This window comes from Carcharhinus amblyrhynchos, chromosome 8 (genome assembly GCF_965287045.1).
Source record: "Carcharhinus amblyrhynchos chromosome 8, sCarAmb.v2.hapA, whole genome shotgun sequence".
In the NCBI taxonomy this organism is placed as follows: Eukaryota; Metazoa; Chordata; class Chondrichthyes; order Carcharhiniformes; family Carcharhinidae; genus Carcharhinus; species Carcharhinus amblyrhynchos.
Genome location: NC_137331.1, coordinates 112,185,095 through 112,202,948, shown reverse-complemented (window position 1 = coordinate 112,202,948; position 17,854 = coordinate 112,185,095). Strand labels below are relative to the sequence as shown.

Genomic DNA, 17,854 nt, shown 5'->3' with positions numbered 1-17,854 from the left:
GCTGAAGATAGTCTGGCCTTGGACGCATGGAGGAACTCCTGCAGCAATGTCCTGGAACTGAGATAATAGGTTGCACCAACCACAACCTTTCTCCTTTGTGCTAGGTGTAATTCCAGTTTGTGTAGAGTTTTCCCACGGATCCCTATTGGCTTCAATGCCTTATGATCTTGTTGCTGGATTGCTTGCAGTATATAATGCAGCTACTTTCAGTTCTCAGGTGTAGAAACCTGAAGTGCTTCCCAAACTAAATGAACTCAACATACAATTTAACAGCAATTAGCAGCGAGCTTCACTTATTTTAAAATAAAAATGTGAGCTGGGTTGGGTGTGATATCGTTTTAATGGGCGCACAGCTCCATACGTGTTGAAGTGAGATTAAAGTGACCCATTTATCTCTTTTCACTAACTTCTTATCCAAGTACAAGTGGGAGCGGAAGGACATTTCCACTCTTTTTCAGATGGGCAACAGAATCAAAAGCAATTCTTTAAAAAAAACGTAGGGGGCATCAGCACCAAAATTATTAGAAAGGAAACACAATTAAATTAAATCATAAACTGTGTGTGTGTGTGTGTTTGTTGATGGTGTACCCCACAGGGGAAGGATAGGCCTTTTCCTTCAGTACGAGCGGTGCCGCCCGGCCAGTTCCGGTGGGGACGCAGGCAGGGGGGCGGGGACGGTTTTAAATGTAGGACCTGGGGGGGGGAGGGGGAACAAGATGGCGGGTAGGAGAGAGTTGGCTCTTGTTTTATTTATTTATTTAACTGCGGGAATTATTTCCCTTGACTCGCGTTTCTCACTTCTTTGCGATTATTAATTTTTATAAGCGGTATAGACATATTTTAGGAAGTCGGTGCGCCGATATTTTTTCGTGAAAATCCGTTTATTATTTAGCGAAGGAGAAAGTTTGTGTCAGGAGCCTTGTTGGTTTTGGTGCGGGGGGGGGGGTCGGTTATTGTTGTAATTGCCGATTTTAGCAGGTGATTTGATTTTTTTTTAAATTGTTTTTTTCCGCTCTTTTTTTTTGCTGCAGATTTGTCGCTGGTGCAGGAGGAGCTGCAGGAGGATCTGGACGGATGTGAGTGATGAGCGGTGTCTGTTCTCTCTCCCTCCTCCTCCCCATCCCCTCACTCGGGCTTCACTCTCTTCCCCCTCTCGTTGTCCCTTCAGGAGTTTGTAGTGGAGGTTGGAGTAGAAATTATCTTCCCGTTCCCCCCCCCCCCAAATTGGTAAAGCGTGGCTCCGAAAGGGATGGGAAACATGCTGTCCTTTTTTCTGTGTATATATTATATCAAAATACACTTTCCAATCTTTGATTGTTTCGCCTTGAGGAGTTGACGGAAAGAAGGGAAGGAGAGTCCCGTCCGCCCCTCTGTGTGGTCGGAGCGGAAATGATGGAGCCGCCAATTTGGAAGGAAAATAGACGTGTGGTTTTGTTTCTCAGTGGAAATATAAGGGGCTTGTTTTACGTGGGGAGAGATGCCTTTAGACACTCAATTCGCGGGGGAGAGGGTTTATTAGCGGCATTTCTCTGCTTCTCGATCGGGAACATGTCTCTTGGATGCTGTCAGTTTGTCTGTCAACGCGCCAGTTGAATGCTTGCTTGGCATTATCATCCCGCAAGCTTTATTCAGCAGTAAATTGTAGTTGAGTGATGTAGAATGAAAAGCAATCAAATTGGTTGCTAAACGAGTGCAGTCCAGTTGATTTCCCCCCTCCGTTTTTTTTTGTTCCTTGCTGGTTTGTGTGCTTAAGGTTGTCCTCTCAGTACCGAGTTCAAGTGGCCATTTTTTTCATCTGTAACTTGGGGGGTGGGTGAGTGGCAGCTGGCTGATTAACTGCATCTCAGTTACCCACATCTGATGTCCAAAACTTAATTCCAATATCAGTCAGGTACTGATATTCTGTCAGAATAGATCTAACCCAGGAAAGACCAATTGTAGAAGCTCTACTGCTGCTGACATGTTAACAGAATAAAGACTCTGGGAGTGTCAAGGTCTGCATGATTGGGATTTTAACAGCCATTGCAGAAACAGTGTGGGGAAAGGGCAATTTCTGAGAGCACCACCATTTTGTTTTGACTTGGAGCTTTTTGGCACTTGTTGCAGTACAGTTTGTGACTGTCTTAAAATGCAAATAATGTTTTGAATGAAAATCTTGGAATATTTTAAAATGAATTGAATATTTAAATATTTTAGTGTTTGAATTAAATGACAAATTGGCATAACCTGAAGTTTAAGGAGCACTACATGCATGCATAAGTCACTTCTGTATTGCTTTACAGTTGTACATTTTTGAACAATTGACTATTCTTTAGACTTCTGTGTAGACGCAATGAGTTAAAGCAGTTGTAGATATTTGGGTAGACTTTGCTAAAATGTGCATTTTGAATTAATTTGTGTTGGTGTTGCAAACTCTGCCTGTAATGGCTGATGCAATGTGTACACAAAATTTGCATGCATGCTTGCACAGTGACAAAGTAGCTTTTTATTGTGCTGTCCCATGAGTAGTGATGACAGATTTGCATTGAATTCCTGGTCTCGTCGAAACAACTGTTGAGCAAAGTTCCAAGTGTAAATTGAGGTGTTTCCGCGTAGGATGGAAAGCTAGAGGTTTTATAACTTAAGTTTTGTTTGCACACCACACCTTGAAGTTGTATTCAGGAAGTCTAAAGTAGTTTACCTGTTGATATTTGTTGAAAAAATTATAAAGGGGTGGGGGAGGGTTGAGAAGGGTGGTCAAGCAGACAGATAACAAGGTTTAAGGAAAATTAGTTTTCTGATCTCTTCAAAATACTTCAAAAATAATTAAGATTATTTCCCAGTTAATAACTTGGGAAGTTGGCAATGTCTTCAATGGTGTAATTGTTTTGGAAGTCGTGACCTTCAGTTGTTTGAGGAAAAGAAAGAAATAAATGACTATACTGATGTGTATGCCTTGCAGAACCACTCCAGGGAATGGTTCTGTAGTCCTACCTATAGTTCCTGATATTGAAACAACTGAACCTCTTTGTGTTCCAGAGTAGTTTCTATATCATCAGCACCAGATGAAAGCAAGCTGTCACACGAGCACTTGAAAGTTACTATTTGCAGCTTGGAAGGGCAACATACCAGTCAGCAAGAATAAAATGTATAGCTATCTCTAACAGCAGATGTTTTACCTTGTCAGATGTATAGATTAATGCCATCTCTCTCAGTTTACACCTTCTCCATTGCTGCTGACCACAAAGTAGCAAAATAAATGAATTGAGTAGAGTGACATGAGCATATGGAGGTCTTTCATCACAAGGACCGATACTTTGGTTTCTTATTACTAATTCAACCATCCTTGCAATGGGAGCTATTTGTGTCCATTCAACTTGAGATATGTCAATAATGATGGATACATCTTGCTGCAGATTTTTTAAAAAGTACTTGTGAAAGGAGAAGAAATAATTCTCCCTGTTCAGAAATGTTCTATTCACCTGTAATAACATTGGGAATCACCATTCCAAACTGCATCCGGCCCTAATAAAGTAACAAGATATTTTGGGTTTTATTTCATAATTGTGTAGTAATTGATATGTTAGTAACCATACCAGTTACTTTGAAATTTGCAAAAAAGCTTAAACTTTGGATTATTATCGGCTTCTTATATTCAATTTTGGCTGGGTTTTCTTTGCAGATAGGGTTGTTGGTAATGGGGCTAGGTTTCAAGTAATGAAAGATAATTGAAGAAATTGAAGTGCCCACTATGTGGATTTCTCTAGTTGGCTCACTTGGATGCATCAGCCCTAATCACCTATGTTAACGTCTGTTATTGGGTGCAAAGTCCCAATCGAATGCAACTGGATTGTGAAAACAGCCAGGAGAATTGATAAAAAGCTAGTAAAGTTGAACAAGGAAACCTGTAAATCTGTAGAAGGCAGGCAACCAAAATGGGAATCACAATCTAACGAAAGGATGGACATCTCATTTTGTATCTAAATGAGGAGGGTAAAGTTAGCGCATGAGGAAAAATATAGCCGTCGTATAAGAAGGTCTACTGAAGTCTTGTGTAAGAGTGAAAGGATAGGAAGGGTGGGACTGTTTCAGGACAGAAAAGGCAATCATCTTATGGAGGCGGAGGTCATGTCTGAGATACGAAATCTGTGTTGTGTAAGTCTTCGTGAAAGATGGCAGTGCTGCCAAAGTTGTATTAAAGGCAGAGGGGTAGAGAAATTGGATAGGATCAAAATAGAGGAGGTATTTTAAAATGTTTGTGCATTTGAAGTAGAAAAGGAACCCTGTCAGAATGGAATATATATTGGGCTTCTGAGGGAAGTTAAGGTGGAAATAGCAGAGGCTGCCATGACAGTTTTTCAGTCTTCCTATGCTATAATAGAAACATTGATAGTAGAAGCAGGAGTAGGCCATTCGACCTTTGAGCCTGCTACGCCATGCATTATGATCATGGCCAATCATCAAATTCAATATCCTGATTTTTGCCCCCCCCCCCCCGGCCTTCTCCCCATATTCCTTGATCCTTTCAGCGCCAAGAGCTGTAATGGAAATATAGAAACTGAATGAGAGTAATATTATAAGACAGGCAGGGTACAAATGTTTTTTTTTTGCCCACATATTCTTGTTCAATGACTGTCATAGTGGTAGACCAAGTTCTAGAGACAAAATTAATTTTCACTTGGAAAAACATGGATTAGTAAATGACAGCAGTTGAAAACAAATTGTGTCTGATTGAGTTCTTGGTTAAAATAATGGAGAAAGTTGAAAGTAGTGCAGTTGATGTATAAATAGATTCTCAAAAGATATTTGATAAATTACTATAAAATAAGTTTTTACAAGACTAAGCAGTTTAGAGAAAATGGAATCATGGACACAAAAGTGTACATTGATGTGCCCAGAAAAGTGCTTATAGTGTTCAGTGTTTTTAACAATCTGATTTTGGTATGGGGGCATAATTTTGAAAGTTGCAGATGATACTGGCAGGCATCAAAATGATAGACTGGTGAAATGGGTGGATGCATGGCAGATCAGTTTAATGCGGAGAAGTGTGAAAACAATGGGCAGAATTCTCTTTTTTTAAAACTCTAGTGCAGTGGCAGGTGGCTCCGGCAACGTCTTTCCCAGTAGCTAGGAGGGTGGGATCCTGCGTCAGTTTCTGCATTTGGAATCTCGTTAATTATGTACGAGCGAGTTCTCCTCTGAATCTCCTGGTGGGCCGACAGCTAATTGGTCCACCCACCATCAGCTGGAAGGTTAGGAGGTCCTGTTGCCATATTTAAATATCAATTTAGCATTCTTCTAGAACATAAGAAATAGGAGCAGGAGTAGGCCATCTAGCCCTTCGAGCCTGCCCCGCCATTCAATAAGATCATGGCTGATCTGTCGTGGCTCAGTTCCACTTTCCCGCCCTCTCCCCATAACCCTTAATCCCCTCTCATCAAAAACCCATCAACCCGTGTCTTAAAAATATTTAGCGAGGCAGCCTCCACCACTTCAACGGGCAGAGAATTCCAGAGATTCACCGCCCTTTGAGTGAAGAAGTTCCTCCTCAGCTCCGTTCTAAACCGCCCCCCCTTTATCTTGAGGCTGTGCCCCGTAGTCCTACTGTCTTTTTTGAGGGAAGAGTCTCTCCACCTCTATCCTATCCATCCCATTCATCATCTTATACGTCTCAATGAGATCTCCCCTCATTCTTCTAAACTCTAACGAGTACAAGCCTAGTTTATTCAGCCTCTCCTCATAGCTCAACCCCCTCAACTCCGGCATCAGCCTAGTAAACCTCCTCTGCACTCCCTCCAAGGCCAAAATATCTTTGCGCAGGTGCGGCGCCCAAAACTGCACACAGTACTCCAGCTGCGGCCTCACCAATGCCCTATACAGCTGCAGCAAGACCTCCCTACTTTTATATTTAATCCCCCTCGCTATGAAGGCCAGCATCCCATTCGCCCTCCTGACCACATGCACCTGCAAGCTGGGTTTTTGCGACTCATGCACAAGGACCCCGAGGTCCCTCTGCACCGTCGCCTGCTGCAGTTTTTCGCCACGTAAGTAATAGTCCTTCCTACCATTATTCCTACCAAAGTGGACCGACCACCTCACACTTGCCAACATTAAATTCCATTTGCCATTTCCTGGCCCATTCGCCCAGCCTATCTAGATCCTTCTGCAGACTCTCCACACCCTCCGCACAATTTGCCGTTCCCCCAATCTTGGTGTCATCAGCAAATTTCGACACCCTACACTCGGTTCCCTCCTCCAGATCATCTATATAAATGGTAAAAAGCTGAGGCCCCAGCACCGACCCCTGGGGCACTCCACTCGTCACCATCCGCCAATCCGAATAGCACCCGTTGACCCCCACTCTCTGCCTCCTATTTGACAACCAATCCTCTATCCACGCTAACACCCTACCCCCAACTCCATGTCCCTCGACCTTCTGCAGTAACCTCTTGTGAGGTACTTTGTCAAACGCCTTCTGAAAATCCAAAAAGACCACATCTATCACACTCCTCAGTCCACATGTCTTCACCAGACTGTACAGGATGTTAGAGAGAAAATACTAGCAGTCTCAAAAAGAAATCTGTTCCATGATTCAACCAGCCTCCCCCTGAGCTCATCACCTGCGAGGCACCCATGCTGCACTTTAACCTTCTCCCAGAGTTACGGCACATAAGAAAGCCATTTGATTCAACTTGTCCGTGCCAGCCTGAGGACACCCAGTGCACTATCTAATCCCATTTTCCTACACCTGGCCTACAACACCACGGTTCACAGCATTTAAGATGCAGGCATTGATACTTTTTGAGCTCTCTGCCTTCAACACCAATTTGGGCAGTGAGTTGCAGACACCCACATTACCCTCTGTCTCATGTCTCTTCAACACTTCTGGCACTTGAATCTCCATCTCTTGGTTCTAGAATTCTCCACCCAGGGAAACAATTATATCCTGTCCACTCTATCACTTCCTCTCATAATTTTGTACACCTCAGCCCTCTTTGTTTCAAGGAAAATAACCCCAACCTATCCAATCTCTTATAGCTAGACTTTTACAGCCCTGACAATATTCTTGTAAATCTCCTCTACTCTCATTCAGAGCAATTATGTCCTTCCTGTAATGTGATGACCAGAACTGCACGCAATACTCCAGTTATTGGAGTGTTTTATACCATTCGAACATATGTCGACCCCCTTGTCGTTGTCAATTAACTGATTTGAGTGAAGAACAGACCTGCATATCAATGCTGTCCTTGGTGGCATAATGGGTAGTGTGGTTAGGAACAGGGAGGTGGCATTGATGGTCTGTAAATTAGCAAACCTGATGGGTGGAATTTCGTTTGGGAAGGTGTGATGTCATCTGGATCCAAGAAAGCCAGTTCAGTTTCTAAATGATGAGAAGCTAAGAATTGTGGAGGACAGCTACAGAAAACTCAAGGCCAGTGGAATTGTGGCCTTTATCTAAACTGACCAGAATGAAACATGTGTAAATTATATTTCAGTTGCATAAAGTTCTAGTTAGACCCCATTTGAACTACTGTTTTCAGTTCTGGACACAGTACTCCAGGTCAGATATATTGACTTTAGGATGCAGTGGAGATTTAGAATCATAGAATCCCTACAGTGCAGGAGGAGGTGATTTGACCCATTGAGTCTACACTGATTCTCTGACAATGCAGGGAAAGACAATTGAATATACACTTTGACCTAAAGCCTTCCTTTTTCTACTGCCAGAGTATACCAGTGGATGACTTCCATTAAACATAAATGGATATCTCTGACTTTCCAAGAATAACAGGCAGCATACACCTCAGTGTCCATATATCAAACACCCTTGTCAGGATAAAAGGCAGCATCACAAAATCAGGATTATAATCATGAGAAGGAGTAGTTGAGCATCAGTGAAGAACAGATAAGATAGCCATCCACGGAGCTTGAAAAGGCCAAAGTCTTAACTGGATTGTCGAGCAACATCAAGGATCCGTCCATAGTTTCACCAAGGTGAATTATTTGGATTTCCAGAAAGCCTTTGACAAAGAGCCTTACAGAAAGCTGCTAAATAAGCCTTGAACCAATGGTGTTGTAGGTAAGGTAATGGCATAGATTTAAGATTGGCTGATGAAAGGCAGAGAGTGGGGATGAGGGGGTCCTTTTCAGAATGGCAGCCAGTTACTCGTGTTCCACGGGGGTCAGTGTTGGGACCACAACTTATCACTACATACGTGAATGATCTGGAAAATGGAACCGAGGGCATGGTTGCTAAATTTGCAGATAATACGAAGATACGTAGTGGGAAAGGTAGTGTTGAGGAAGTGGAGAGGATGCAGAATGACTTGGACTGGCTAGGAGAAGTGGCAGATGGAATACAGTGTGGGAAAGTGAGAGGTTATGCACTTTGGTAAGAAGAGTAGAGGCATAGACTATTTTCTATTTGGGGAAAGGCTTCGGAAATCTGAAGCACAGGGACTTCGGAATTTTGTTGACTTTCTTAAGGTTAACAGCACCAGGGGTCAGGGTTGGATTCCTGGTTTGAATCATCTGTGTGGAGTTTGCACGTTCTCCCCATGTGTGTGTGGATTTCCTCTGGGTGTTCCAGTTTTCCCCTTCAGTCTAAAGATGTGCAGGCTGGATGGATTGGCCATGCTAAATTGCCCGTTGGTGTCAGAGGAACTAGCTAGTATATATGCACGGGGTTATGAGGATAGGGTCTGGGTGGGATTGTGGTTGGTGCAAATTCAGTGGGCTGTGGACTGTAGGATTCTGTGAATCTCTGAAACTCATTGCCACAGAGGGCTGTGGAAGCCAGGTCATTGAGCGTTTTTAAGATGGAGATAGGCTCTTGATCAATAAGAGGAGCAAGAGTTACGGGGATAAACCAGGAGAACGGCATTGAGAATCATATCAACCATGATTGAATGGCGGAACAGACTCGATAGACTGAATGGCCTAATTCTGCTCTTAGATCTTATGGAGGTCACTAAACCTGCATTGTTATTCTCAGAAACCCCATCAGGTGATGAGGTCCCTTTGCACCTTACTGCCTCCAGTGCTTCTTGACAAACACCGAGGTCAAGACAACATAAGACCAGTAATTGGGGTATCTAACTGACCCCAAATCTCCAAGACCAGAGAGAGTATGCGTCTTCAACCTTAAATTGTTCAGCCTTCAAATTGAGGTTTCAAAAGGTTTCAAAAGTTCTCAAATTCAGACGGAAGTTCATCTTGGGAGATTGGGTGCGCAGACGCTCCTTCTCCGGCTCAATCTCTGAATTAACCAGGATGTTTGACATACCATGCAGCAGGAATTCCGTGGGCAGGAGGTGAACTTCCACTGAGGACCCTGCCTTTTTGACTTGATATGATTCTTGCATTTGCATCACCCATTTTCTTTCGGATATCTTACAGTTCATCATGAGAACACCAATGATTTATGCCGGGGAGCCAAGACTATTATCGGGCAACTAACATCTCAATGCCTACGACATCACCAACGCGTTAGCCCGTTCACCAGCTAAACCGCACTGCAAATATCACCCCTACCTTGATCAAATGAGGATTTTCTTGACTTTGCTTGGCTCCCCATCACCCAAATACAACACGTATCTTTTAGCAACACAGCACAGAGTATACACTCCAGGATTAGACAATTATGGGTTATGCATCTGGATAAATAAAAGGATTAAAAGATGAACAGTGCCAGAGCTCGCAAAAATGCAGCCGTTCCTGCGCTGGCATCACGTGATTCCTGTGGGTTATTGTTAATGATACGAGTTATGATGTGGAATGCACTGTCTGAAAGGGTTGTGCAGGCAGATTAACTTGGAATCTATACTTTGGGAGTTGGGGGGTGGGGGGAGGAGGAGGTTAGTGGGAGAAGTAGAGGAATGAGACTAGTTGGGTACTTGTTTCAGGGGAAGAGGCTGGGGGGTGGGTGGGGCGAATGTGGTGGGCATGAGTGCTTCCTGACTTTAATTATCCCAGGTAGCTATGTTTAAAAAGCAAATTCTCTTTCATTTAGTCAGTAATATACATTTCCAACTCCTCCTCCTTGTTTGTTCTGATGCTCTGGGCTTTTAGGAGCCGATCTACATTGGTTTGTTAATTCAGGAGCGGAGCTAAAAAGCCAACTAAGTTTCACGTTAGTGTGCAATTTTGTTTTATTACATGCTTAATTCTTCAGTTCTACCATGCAGTTTTTTCTCAGAAGGGTAGGAAGAGCATTAGGTAGATCTGACTTAAAGTAAACAATATAAAGATTAAATTGAGCAATATTTTTAAAGTAATCCACTTGGCATTCAGGCTTTTGTGACTTAATCATTTTGTGACTCAACTGTGTCTACCAGGAAGGTCTCGAGTTCAATCTTTGGCATAGGCTGAGTTTGGGCTCTCAACCAGGACTGCAGTTGGCCAGGGTGCTTCTGGATTAATGAAGAAAACAGTAAACTGGGGTTTCTACTCCTGACTACCATCCAGAAATTGCTTTTGCAAGTGCATGAATTAATAATACAGATCAGATGAAGCTTTGATATCCATTCCCCCTCAGCCACAGTTAAACAGTGTGCTAATACTTGTTGATGCTTTTATATCCAACTGAATGAAAAACCAGAGGATGTCAGATGCTAACACAACTGTACCATGCAACTTGCATCTTATTGTGCTATTTCAGTGGCATCTGAGCACCTCACGAATGAGAGTTTATTACACGCATTGCTTGGCATAAAGCGGCATTTTAAGCCAAACCTAAAGCTGCAAATAAATGATGTGACGGAGCTCACTTTGAACAGCTTTGAGTGACCATTGTGGAAAGTTTTATTTGACATTAAATTGAACTTTGAGGTGGCAGAATCTAAATTTATGAAGTGCATTCAGAAGAGTTTTGTAAAGCAGCAGCAGTCTCAGCTAAGGAGAGCACGAGTGATACTTAATGGTGTAATGAATCAAATACTGCTCTAAAAAGCATTTATCTTGGCATTTAGTGAGTTATGTGTTTGAATTATTGGACTAATGCATCAAGAAAGAATGGTACATTAAGGTGCCCTTTCATAAACACATTGTGAGAGATTAGTAGACAAGGATAAAGTGGGAAAGAAGGTTGCAGCGCTGGAGGTTTTGGAAGATGAGCGAAGGGAAGGTGCTTAAATAGTTTAGTACAGGTAAAGGGTTCCCCTCCAAGCATAATAAGAAATAAATATATAGAACAATAGCATAGTAGTAATAATTCATCGGCCAAAACCAATAATCTGGCGGCAACTTCAAATTCCACCCACGGCAGTTAAATCTGGAATGAAAAGCTAGCATCAGTAACGACAACTTTGTCACTTCCAGATTGTGGTAAAAATCAATCTGGTTTACTGATATCCTTCTAGGCAAGGAAACTACCTTCCATGTCTGGTGTGGCACGCACACGTTTGACTCTTCACTACTCTTTAAAATGGCTGAGCATGCCACTTGGCAGTCAAGGAGATAGCTCACCCCCCCTACTTTGCAAACAGTTTTGCCTTACCAATGATGCAATACCCCATGGCTGGGTGGCGGTGACCGGAGCATATGGAAGGATTCCAGCGAGAAAACTGACAACCCTCACCACCTCGGCGAGCTGTCAGGCTTGTCACCTTATGTTCCTGTTGTTTTACAGTGTTAAAGATACTAAAATGCAGGTTATGGCGCTATTCGGCTTTGCTAGGTAATATCTGTGCCAGGGCATTGGGAGATGGTATGTGTGTACACATTTGAAGTAACTACAGGTCTCTGAATTTCACGTCAGTATGAAAATTGCTGAAATCCAGGAATGTAATTGGCATGTTTTATCAAGTTAGCATACTTGTCTAACCTTTTTGAAGCTTTTTGGGAATTAAAAATGGCAACATTTCTGACAGATGAGGTTCCCCTCTAGGCCTTGAAATTATAAAATTAGCCCTTAAATCTGGTATCTTCAGTGTTGATTCAGTCATACCTTTCTGACCAGTCATTTAGCCTAAAAAACCTTGTTTGAACAATTTCAGGTGTTGTTAGTTCAGACTCAGAAGTTCTTCAGAATATGAAGATAGATGTAGGGTTGCATTTGGCCATGTTTTCTGGTAATTTCAAAGTGTTGTTTCTAATATTGTTCCCTCTGAAAGCTCCACAACTAAGAGGTCAGAGTGGTGGTCAGTTACCAGGCTGCCTCCTGCACTGTTTTTTCTCTCAGGTCATGGACTTTTAAATGTCTGAATTAAGAGTGGAAGCACCTGTTGAATACTATTAGATATCCAGCTGTTACTAATTCAAGTCTGTCTGGATCAGTATTGAGGCTGGTCCTGATTGCTCTGTGGAGTTGGTCACAGATGCATATCAGAACTGATAACGAAGGCATGGAATAATTAGAACTATATGTCCAAAAGTGTAGAGATATGAGATAAATATATACTTGGGCATTTGTGATTTCTACAAATAACCTAGAAACTGGCATTTTTGCTGCCAGTGAGATTTATATTTTGTTGTAACTGGAGCTGTGGTAAGTGTAGAAATTCTTAAAGTTTGTCATGATGTTGAATCATATGAAACCTCTTAATATTCTGTATACTCCACTCCCCAACTTTCTTTTTTCTCCCACTCCTCATGGTGCCTAAAACTCTTGCAGCCAAATTTTCAACTGAATTGTTGTGGTGGCAGAATGGGCCATAGTCTGGATTTGTGTGGAAGGGGAATTGGCAATACCACAGTGTCCAAGACCGGCAAGGCTGCTTCAGTTGCATCCGTCCTTGAAAGCTGGAGCGTCTAGTGACTACTCTGCTTGAGACGACCTGAAGCCCTTCTGAGCCCAAGGAAGTTTAGAAGTTCTTCAGCTGCTAAAGGAGCCAAATACTAAAGTAACATAAATCGATGCATAGATGATAGTGGCTGTCACTTCTGAGCTTCCCAGCGTCAGATTTTAAATTGCAAACTTCGGATGGTTCTCAGAGTACCCCATTAATTACTGAGGAAAAGGTTAGAAGAATTAAAACATTTTCTAATTTCTGACTGACTAATTGTGAAGACCCAGACTGAAATCTCTCAGGACTCTATCTGCACCGCCCTCCTCCCCCATGGTATTTTCCAACCCCTGATCCCATGAGATTCTCCCCACCCACATGGAACTCCTCATGCTGCCACCTCCCCCCATCCCCTACAAAAGAAGTCCTATGAATTTGCTTCTCCTGCCTGTCAATTTTATTGGAGCTGTTAAATGTATCAGGTTTATGGCAGCTAGTGCAGTTTAAAAAAAAGTGTCCTCCCCCAAATCATCTCCTTTACTTCAGTGCTGGGCTTTGGAGTCAGCTGCACTGTTTGGATTTCACCTGCCCTGAGTCAGTAGATTGGGTAAGATTGGCACAGAAATTTGACATAGCTAAGTGGCATAAGGTGGCAATCCAAAGCTAGTTGCCACTCAGGAAGTTATGGCCCATTATTTATCTTGAAACAATTATTAACCCTCCAAGCTTAAGGAATGAAACTCCTGTTATACTCAACTACTTTATGCTCCTCAATATTGAGGGAATGAGTTGGAAAATCTTTTTCATGCTACAGCCTGCCCCAGCTTCTTCTCCAACTGGAATTTTTATAAGGGCGAAAACTAATCTCCAACAGAATCAAGTTCCCTCCAATTTTCAGTCCCTCAACCTGATGTCCTCTCCGCTTGGGTTTTGGCCTAGATTGGAATTTCACATTCTTGGCATGGGGAGTCCTACTGAAGACTTAAGTCATCCTTATTCAAATGACCTGTATGATTATTGCTGACAAGCTGTGTAACTGTAAGAGAGCCCTGCTCAGCATTGGTGTACTTCAGCTCGTATTGTTGGCTATAGAATATAAATAGATGATATTATTCCCCTTATCTCAGGGCACTTGGGTCAATTTAACATGCCAAACAAGGCCAGCTGAGTGCTATTTCTTCCTGCACCAAACCTTTCTAAATGTTCAGTAGGTTACTGGATAAACTTGTTAAACCTTTGAGCTCATGTTAGAACACCCAGGCAGCCCACAGAGTTGACTGAGTGGAAGCATTCCCTTTCAACTCACTTGCCTGATTCTAACACGTGGCAAGCTGCAAAAGAATTGTCAGGCTACTTGATGGAAGTGACTACAATGTTAAAGTGAAGTCCTTTTGGTTGGCTGTTTGCACCTAAGGTCACTTGGAGATTAAATGAACGCAATATAATGTGGCTTCACTTTGTTGTGTGTTTGCACCGAAATGTATGGAAGGAAAGATTCTTATACGTCACTGAGCTGTTGTTTTAATGGTGCCTTCAGTACATCAAAGCTGTATTCCACCCAGCACGGCTGCAATGTTTACCAAGGCAACATGCTATTTTATACCCCTTAGTGCCTTTATTTCCTCTATCTGCTCTGAATAGGCTAGAGATTTGTGACTATAATACAGTACATCCTGTTATATCAGCACTGTGTATAAGGAGTCGTTCAGATTTGTAGTTCAAACAGGTTGCAATTACAATTAACATTTCTGATGTCTCTGCCAGTTGGTGTGGATGACTACAGCTCAGAGTCTGATGTCCTTATTATACCTTCAGCCTTGGATTTTGTTTCTCAAGACGAGATGCTAACACCGTTGGGTCGACTGGATAAGTACATTGCTAGTGAGAACACGTTTAACAGGTATGATGTGGAGAAGTACACTTAATGCAGATAACCCCTGTGAAATAAATATTTATCTTTATTTTAAACTTCTAAAGATTAAAGTTTCTGTTTCAATCGTAAGCATATTTCATACCACAATCTCTGATGTGCATTGGATGGGATATTGCATTGAGTTATAAAATCTAACTGGACAATATTAGCTTTACCCTATTTTTGTTTGGTGAGGAAGTATAGTAACAAAACACAACATTGTGATACGATCATTATATGGTTACGGTAAAGTCTAATTAAAAGCATTTAAAATTAGAACTACAGTATTTTCAGAAGCCACCTGTAAATTAGATCTAGTCTTATACAAATAAATGTAATTCATGATCTGCCCATTGCTAATTTGGATACATAATTAAAGTTTATTGTTTGATAAGTGATTTATTGAATAAGTAACTGGGATGTTACTGAGCCATAATCCAAGCCATTCAGGTTTGATTATGATCTGTGCTGATCTTGATTTACATAATGGTGGAACACTATAGTTGGCCTTCTGTTGAGACTTGCAAACAGCAATCACCAACTCCTGATCCATTGACCTCTGCTCAATAATGTAAATGTGCAGATATCAAGTAAATGCTGACACTGCCCTGAATATGATGCCTGCCTTGGTCAAATAACCTGCTGTCTTTACCAGTGGAGCCTTAATCTCAACATGAATTAACTGCATTTGGAAAGGGAACTGAAATCTGTAAATTTGCTAACTTATTTTCCAACATTTTGTAACATGGCAAACAATTGCATTTTTCTCCTTGGTATTCCATATCACAATCCCTTTTTTTCTAGCTAAGCGATTGAATTTGAGTCTAACTCTTGAGCTGTTCATGCGCTACAATAAAAAGAAGTGTGTGAATACAGTCTGAGTTTACCTTTCTGTTTTTAAAAAAAACACATGACCTGCATTCTTAGCTGCACCTGTCATTGAGGTTGTATTCTTTTCAATCAACTCTGGATAACTTTGCATGCCAGTGCTTTACAATGGGTAAGAAGAGCTAGCTGGATGTGTAGATGTTTACTATGCATTGGTAAGCAGAGCAGTAATGGCTTGAGCACAACAAACTTGTTGGAAGTGTGGAGAAAGGGAAGAGAGATGATTTGCAACACTTGGCTCTTGCCAACCTGAGCCACTGCCTTTGGGTTTAGTTAATGTGCTGCTGTGCAAGGTGTTCCGATAACTTTTTAAAAAGATATTTAAACTCACAGTGAACAATTGTTGTACAATTCCTTTCAGTTTTAAAACTAACACTAACAATCAACATTAACTGAACTTTACTTTAGCAACTAATACTATGCAACAGTGAAAGCTCTTACTAATACCCTGTTAATGGCTTAACATGGCTGATAGCCCCACAGCATGTGTAGATTTTACAGTACTTTCAGGAAGCAATCTAAAAGCACTCCCAAGCATCCAACGAGTACACGTCACCCAATTTTCCTAAGTCATAAATTTTTGAATTCAATTTCCCTATAATGGTAAGGGGGTGGGGGGGGCTCCAGAGAGGGGGGTGCATGGGGGCTCCAGAGAGGGGGGCTAGGTGGGTGTTCCAGAGGGGTGAGGGGGAGGTGGGGGGGTCTCCTGAGCCGGGGGGGGGAATTCCTGAAAGGTGGGGGAGTTGTGTGGAGTGGGTTCCTGTGTGGGAGAATTCAGTAGCAATCTCCCCAGGCTCCCAAAAACAAATGTTTGTGATTGTGAACCTAATGTCACCAATTTTCCTACTAGAGACAACACTTCAAAATTCTTGGGAGAATTCCACCTAAGTCTCAACCTGAGTCCCCAGTCTGTATGATAACAAAGCCATGCAGGCTTGTTGTCAGCAGAATTTGTAGCATATCATACGGCCCTCTTCATTACTCCTTTCTGCCTTCAGTTAAAGGGACCGTTCAAAACATCCCATTCGTAACAGAGGTAAATGTACATTGTCCTTCATGAGAATAAAGAATATTTACATAATCTCTCATTTGGTCATTGGGAAAATGTTTAATATGACAATGTGCAACTTCTAAGCAAGATATGTTATGATTCAGGTCAGAAACTCCAAAATGTTTTATAGAGCCCACCTGGATCATAAGCTTTGCATTTTGAATTTGGCTCGGGTAAGCATGATATGTTTCACTTCAGGTGTGATTCAAAAGACCCACTAAGGACCTTTTATCAAACAAAGTTTATTTAAGAACATGTATAGTAAGAAAATTAGCACTAACTCTTAACAAATACAAACAGGAAACAAAACAACCACTATAATGAATAACCCTAACAAATATATTTAATGTGTTCCAATCAAACTAATCCTGTAGACAAAAAGCCCTGTTCACAGGTTTAACACAGCAAAGACTAATGCTCATGTAATACTGGACTTGAGATCATTTGATGAAGTCTGCAGTTCTGTGGGTAGACTCTGAACAATCTCCCAGAGCCCCAGGTAGTCTCTGGTTAAGGCACTAACAGCAGATTTTCTGCTCCAAGTAGGCTTTCAGCTAAGCCGCAGAATTTCCAAAGTCCGGAGGGGTGGGGGATGGAGAGAGAGAGAGATGACTTTTCAGCTTGATGCCTCATCTAAAACTAAAACCTGAACAGCTCCAAAGTGAAAATGAAAGAACTTCTGGCACCTAACCTGTCAACCAGTTTTTCTCTTAACAATGCAGAGTCATAAACATCCCAATAAAAATAAACAACCCTCCATTTAAGCAGCAATAAAGAGACATTTTCAGTCAAGCTTCCAGCATAATGAAAAAACAACTGAAGCCAAAAATGCCTGCTTATTACTGCAGAAAACGTGATTTAGAAAAAATTCTCTTAAAAGGTACACTAACATCACAATACCCCAATCAAAAATTGGTAAATCAGTGGTGTAAACCCATGTTGTGCTGCATTGTGGCACGGGATATTGGGTGCCATTTCTGCCTGAATATCCAATTGTGCTTTTTTTTTAAAATAGACAGTTCCTGAACAATTCTGAAATTATGCTCAATGTTCAAATGCACTTACTCTGTGCTTAAAAATATAAGTAAGTCATGTTTAGATGTGGCATTATGTTTGTATCTCAGTTACAGAATGTTGTAGGAACCAATGTAACAGCTGGAAAGGTTATGTAACAGTCATTCTTTGAGCATGCCCTGACATGGAATTTGTTGTACAGAAATAATTCTGGGTGCGTCAGTTCCTGCTGCCCTAAGAATCTGTAAAGTTTACTTTGAGAAACAAATCATGAGACAAACAAAT

The 17,854-nt window shown here is 41.7% G+C and overlaps 1 protein-coding gene across 3 annotated transcripts in view; it reads left to right on the top strand.

Moving 5' to 3' along the window:
- Window positions 1-690: 690 nt before the first annotated feature.
- Window positions 691-17,854, top strand: part of ppp4r1 (protein phosphatase 4, regulatory subunit 1) — an 82,423-nt gene continuing 65,259 nt past the window's right edge. Inside the window, exons 1-3 of one of the 3 annotated variants that reach the window (XM_080194659.1) lie at window positions 701-723; window positions 1,032-1,076; window positions 14,469-14,604. In XM_080194659.1, the coding sequence (XP_080050785.1) occupies window positions 717-723; window positions 1,032-1,076; window positions 14,469-14,604 (188 nt within the window). In that variant the 5' untranslated portion in view covers window positions 701-716. Of the gene's footprint in view, window positions 724-1,031; window positions 1,077-14,468; window positions 14,605-17,854 lie in introns of all 3 variants that reach the window. The other 2 variants (XM_080194660.1, XM_080194662.1) reach the window with 2 other exon arrangements.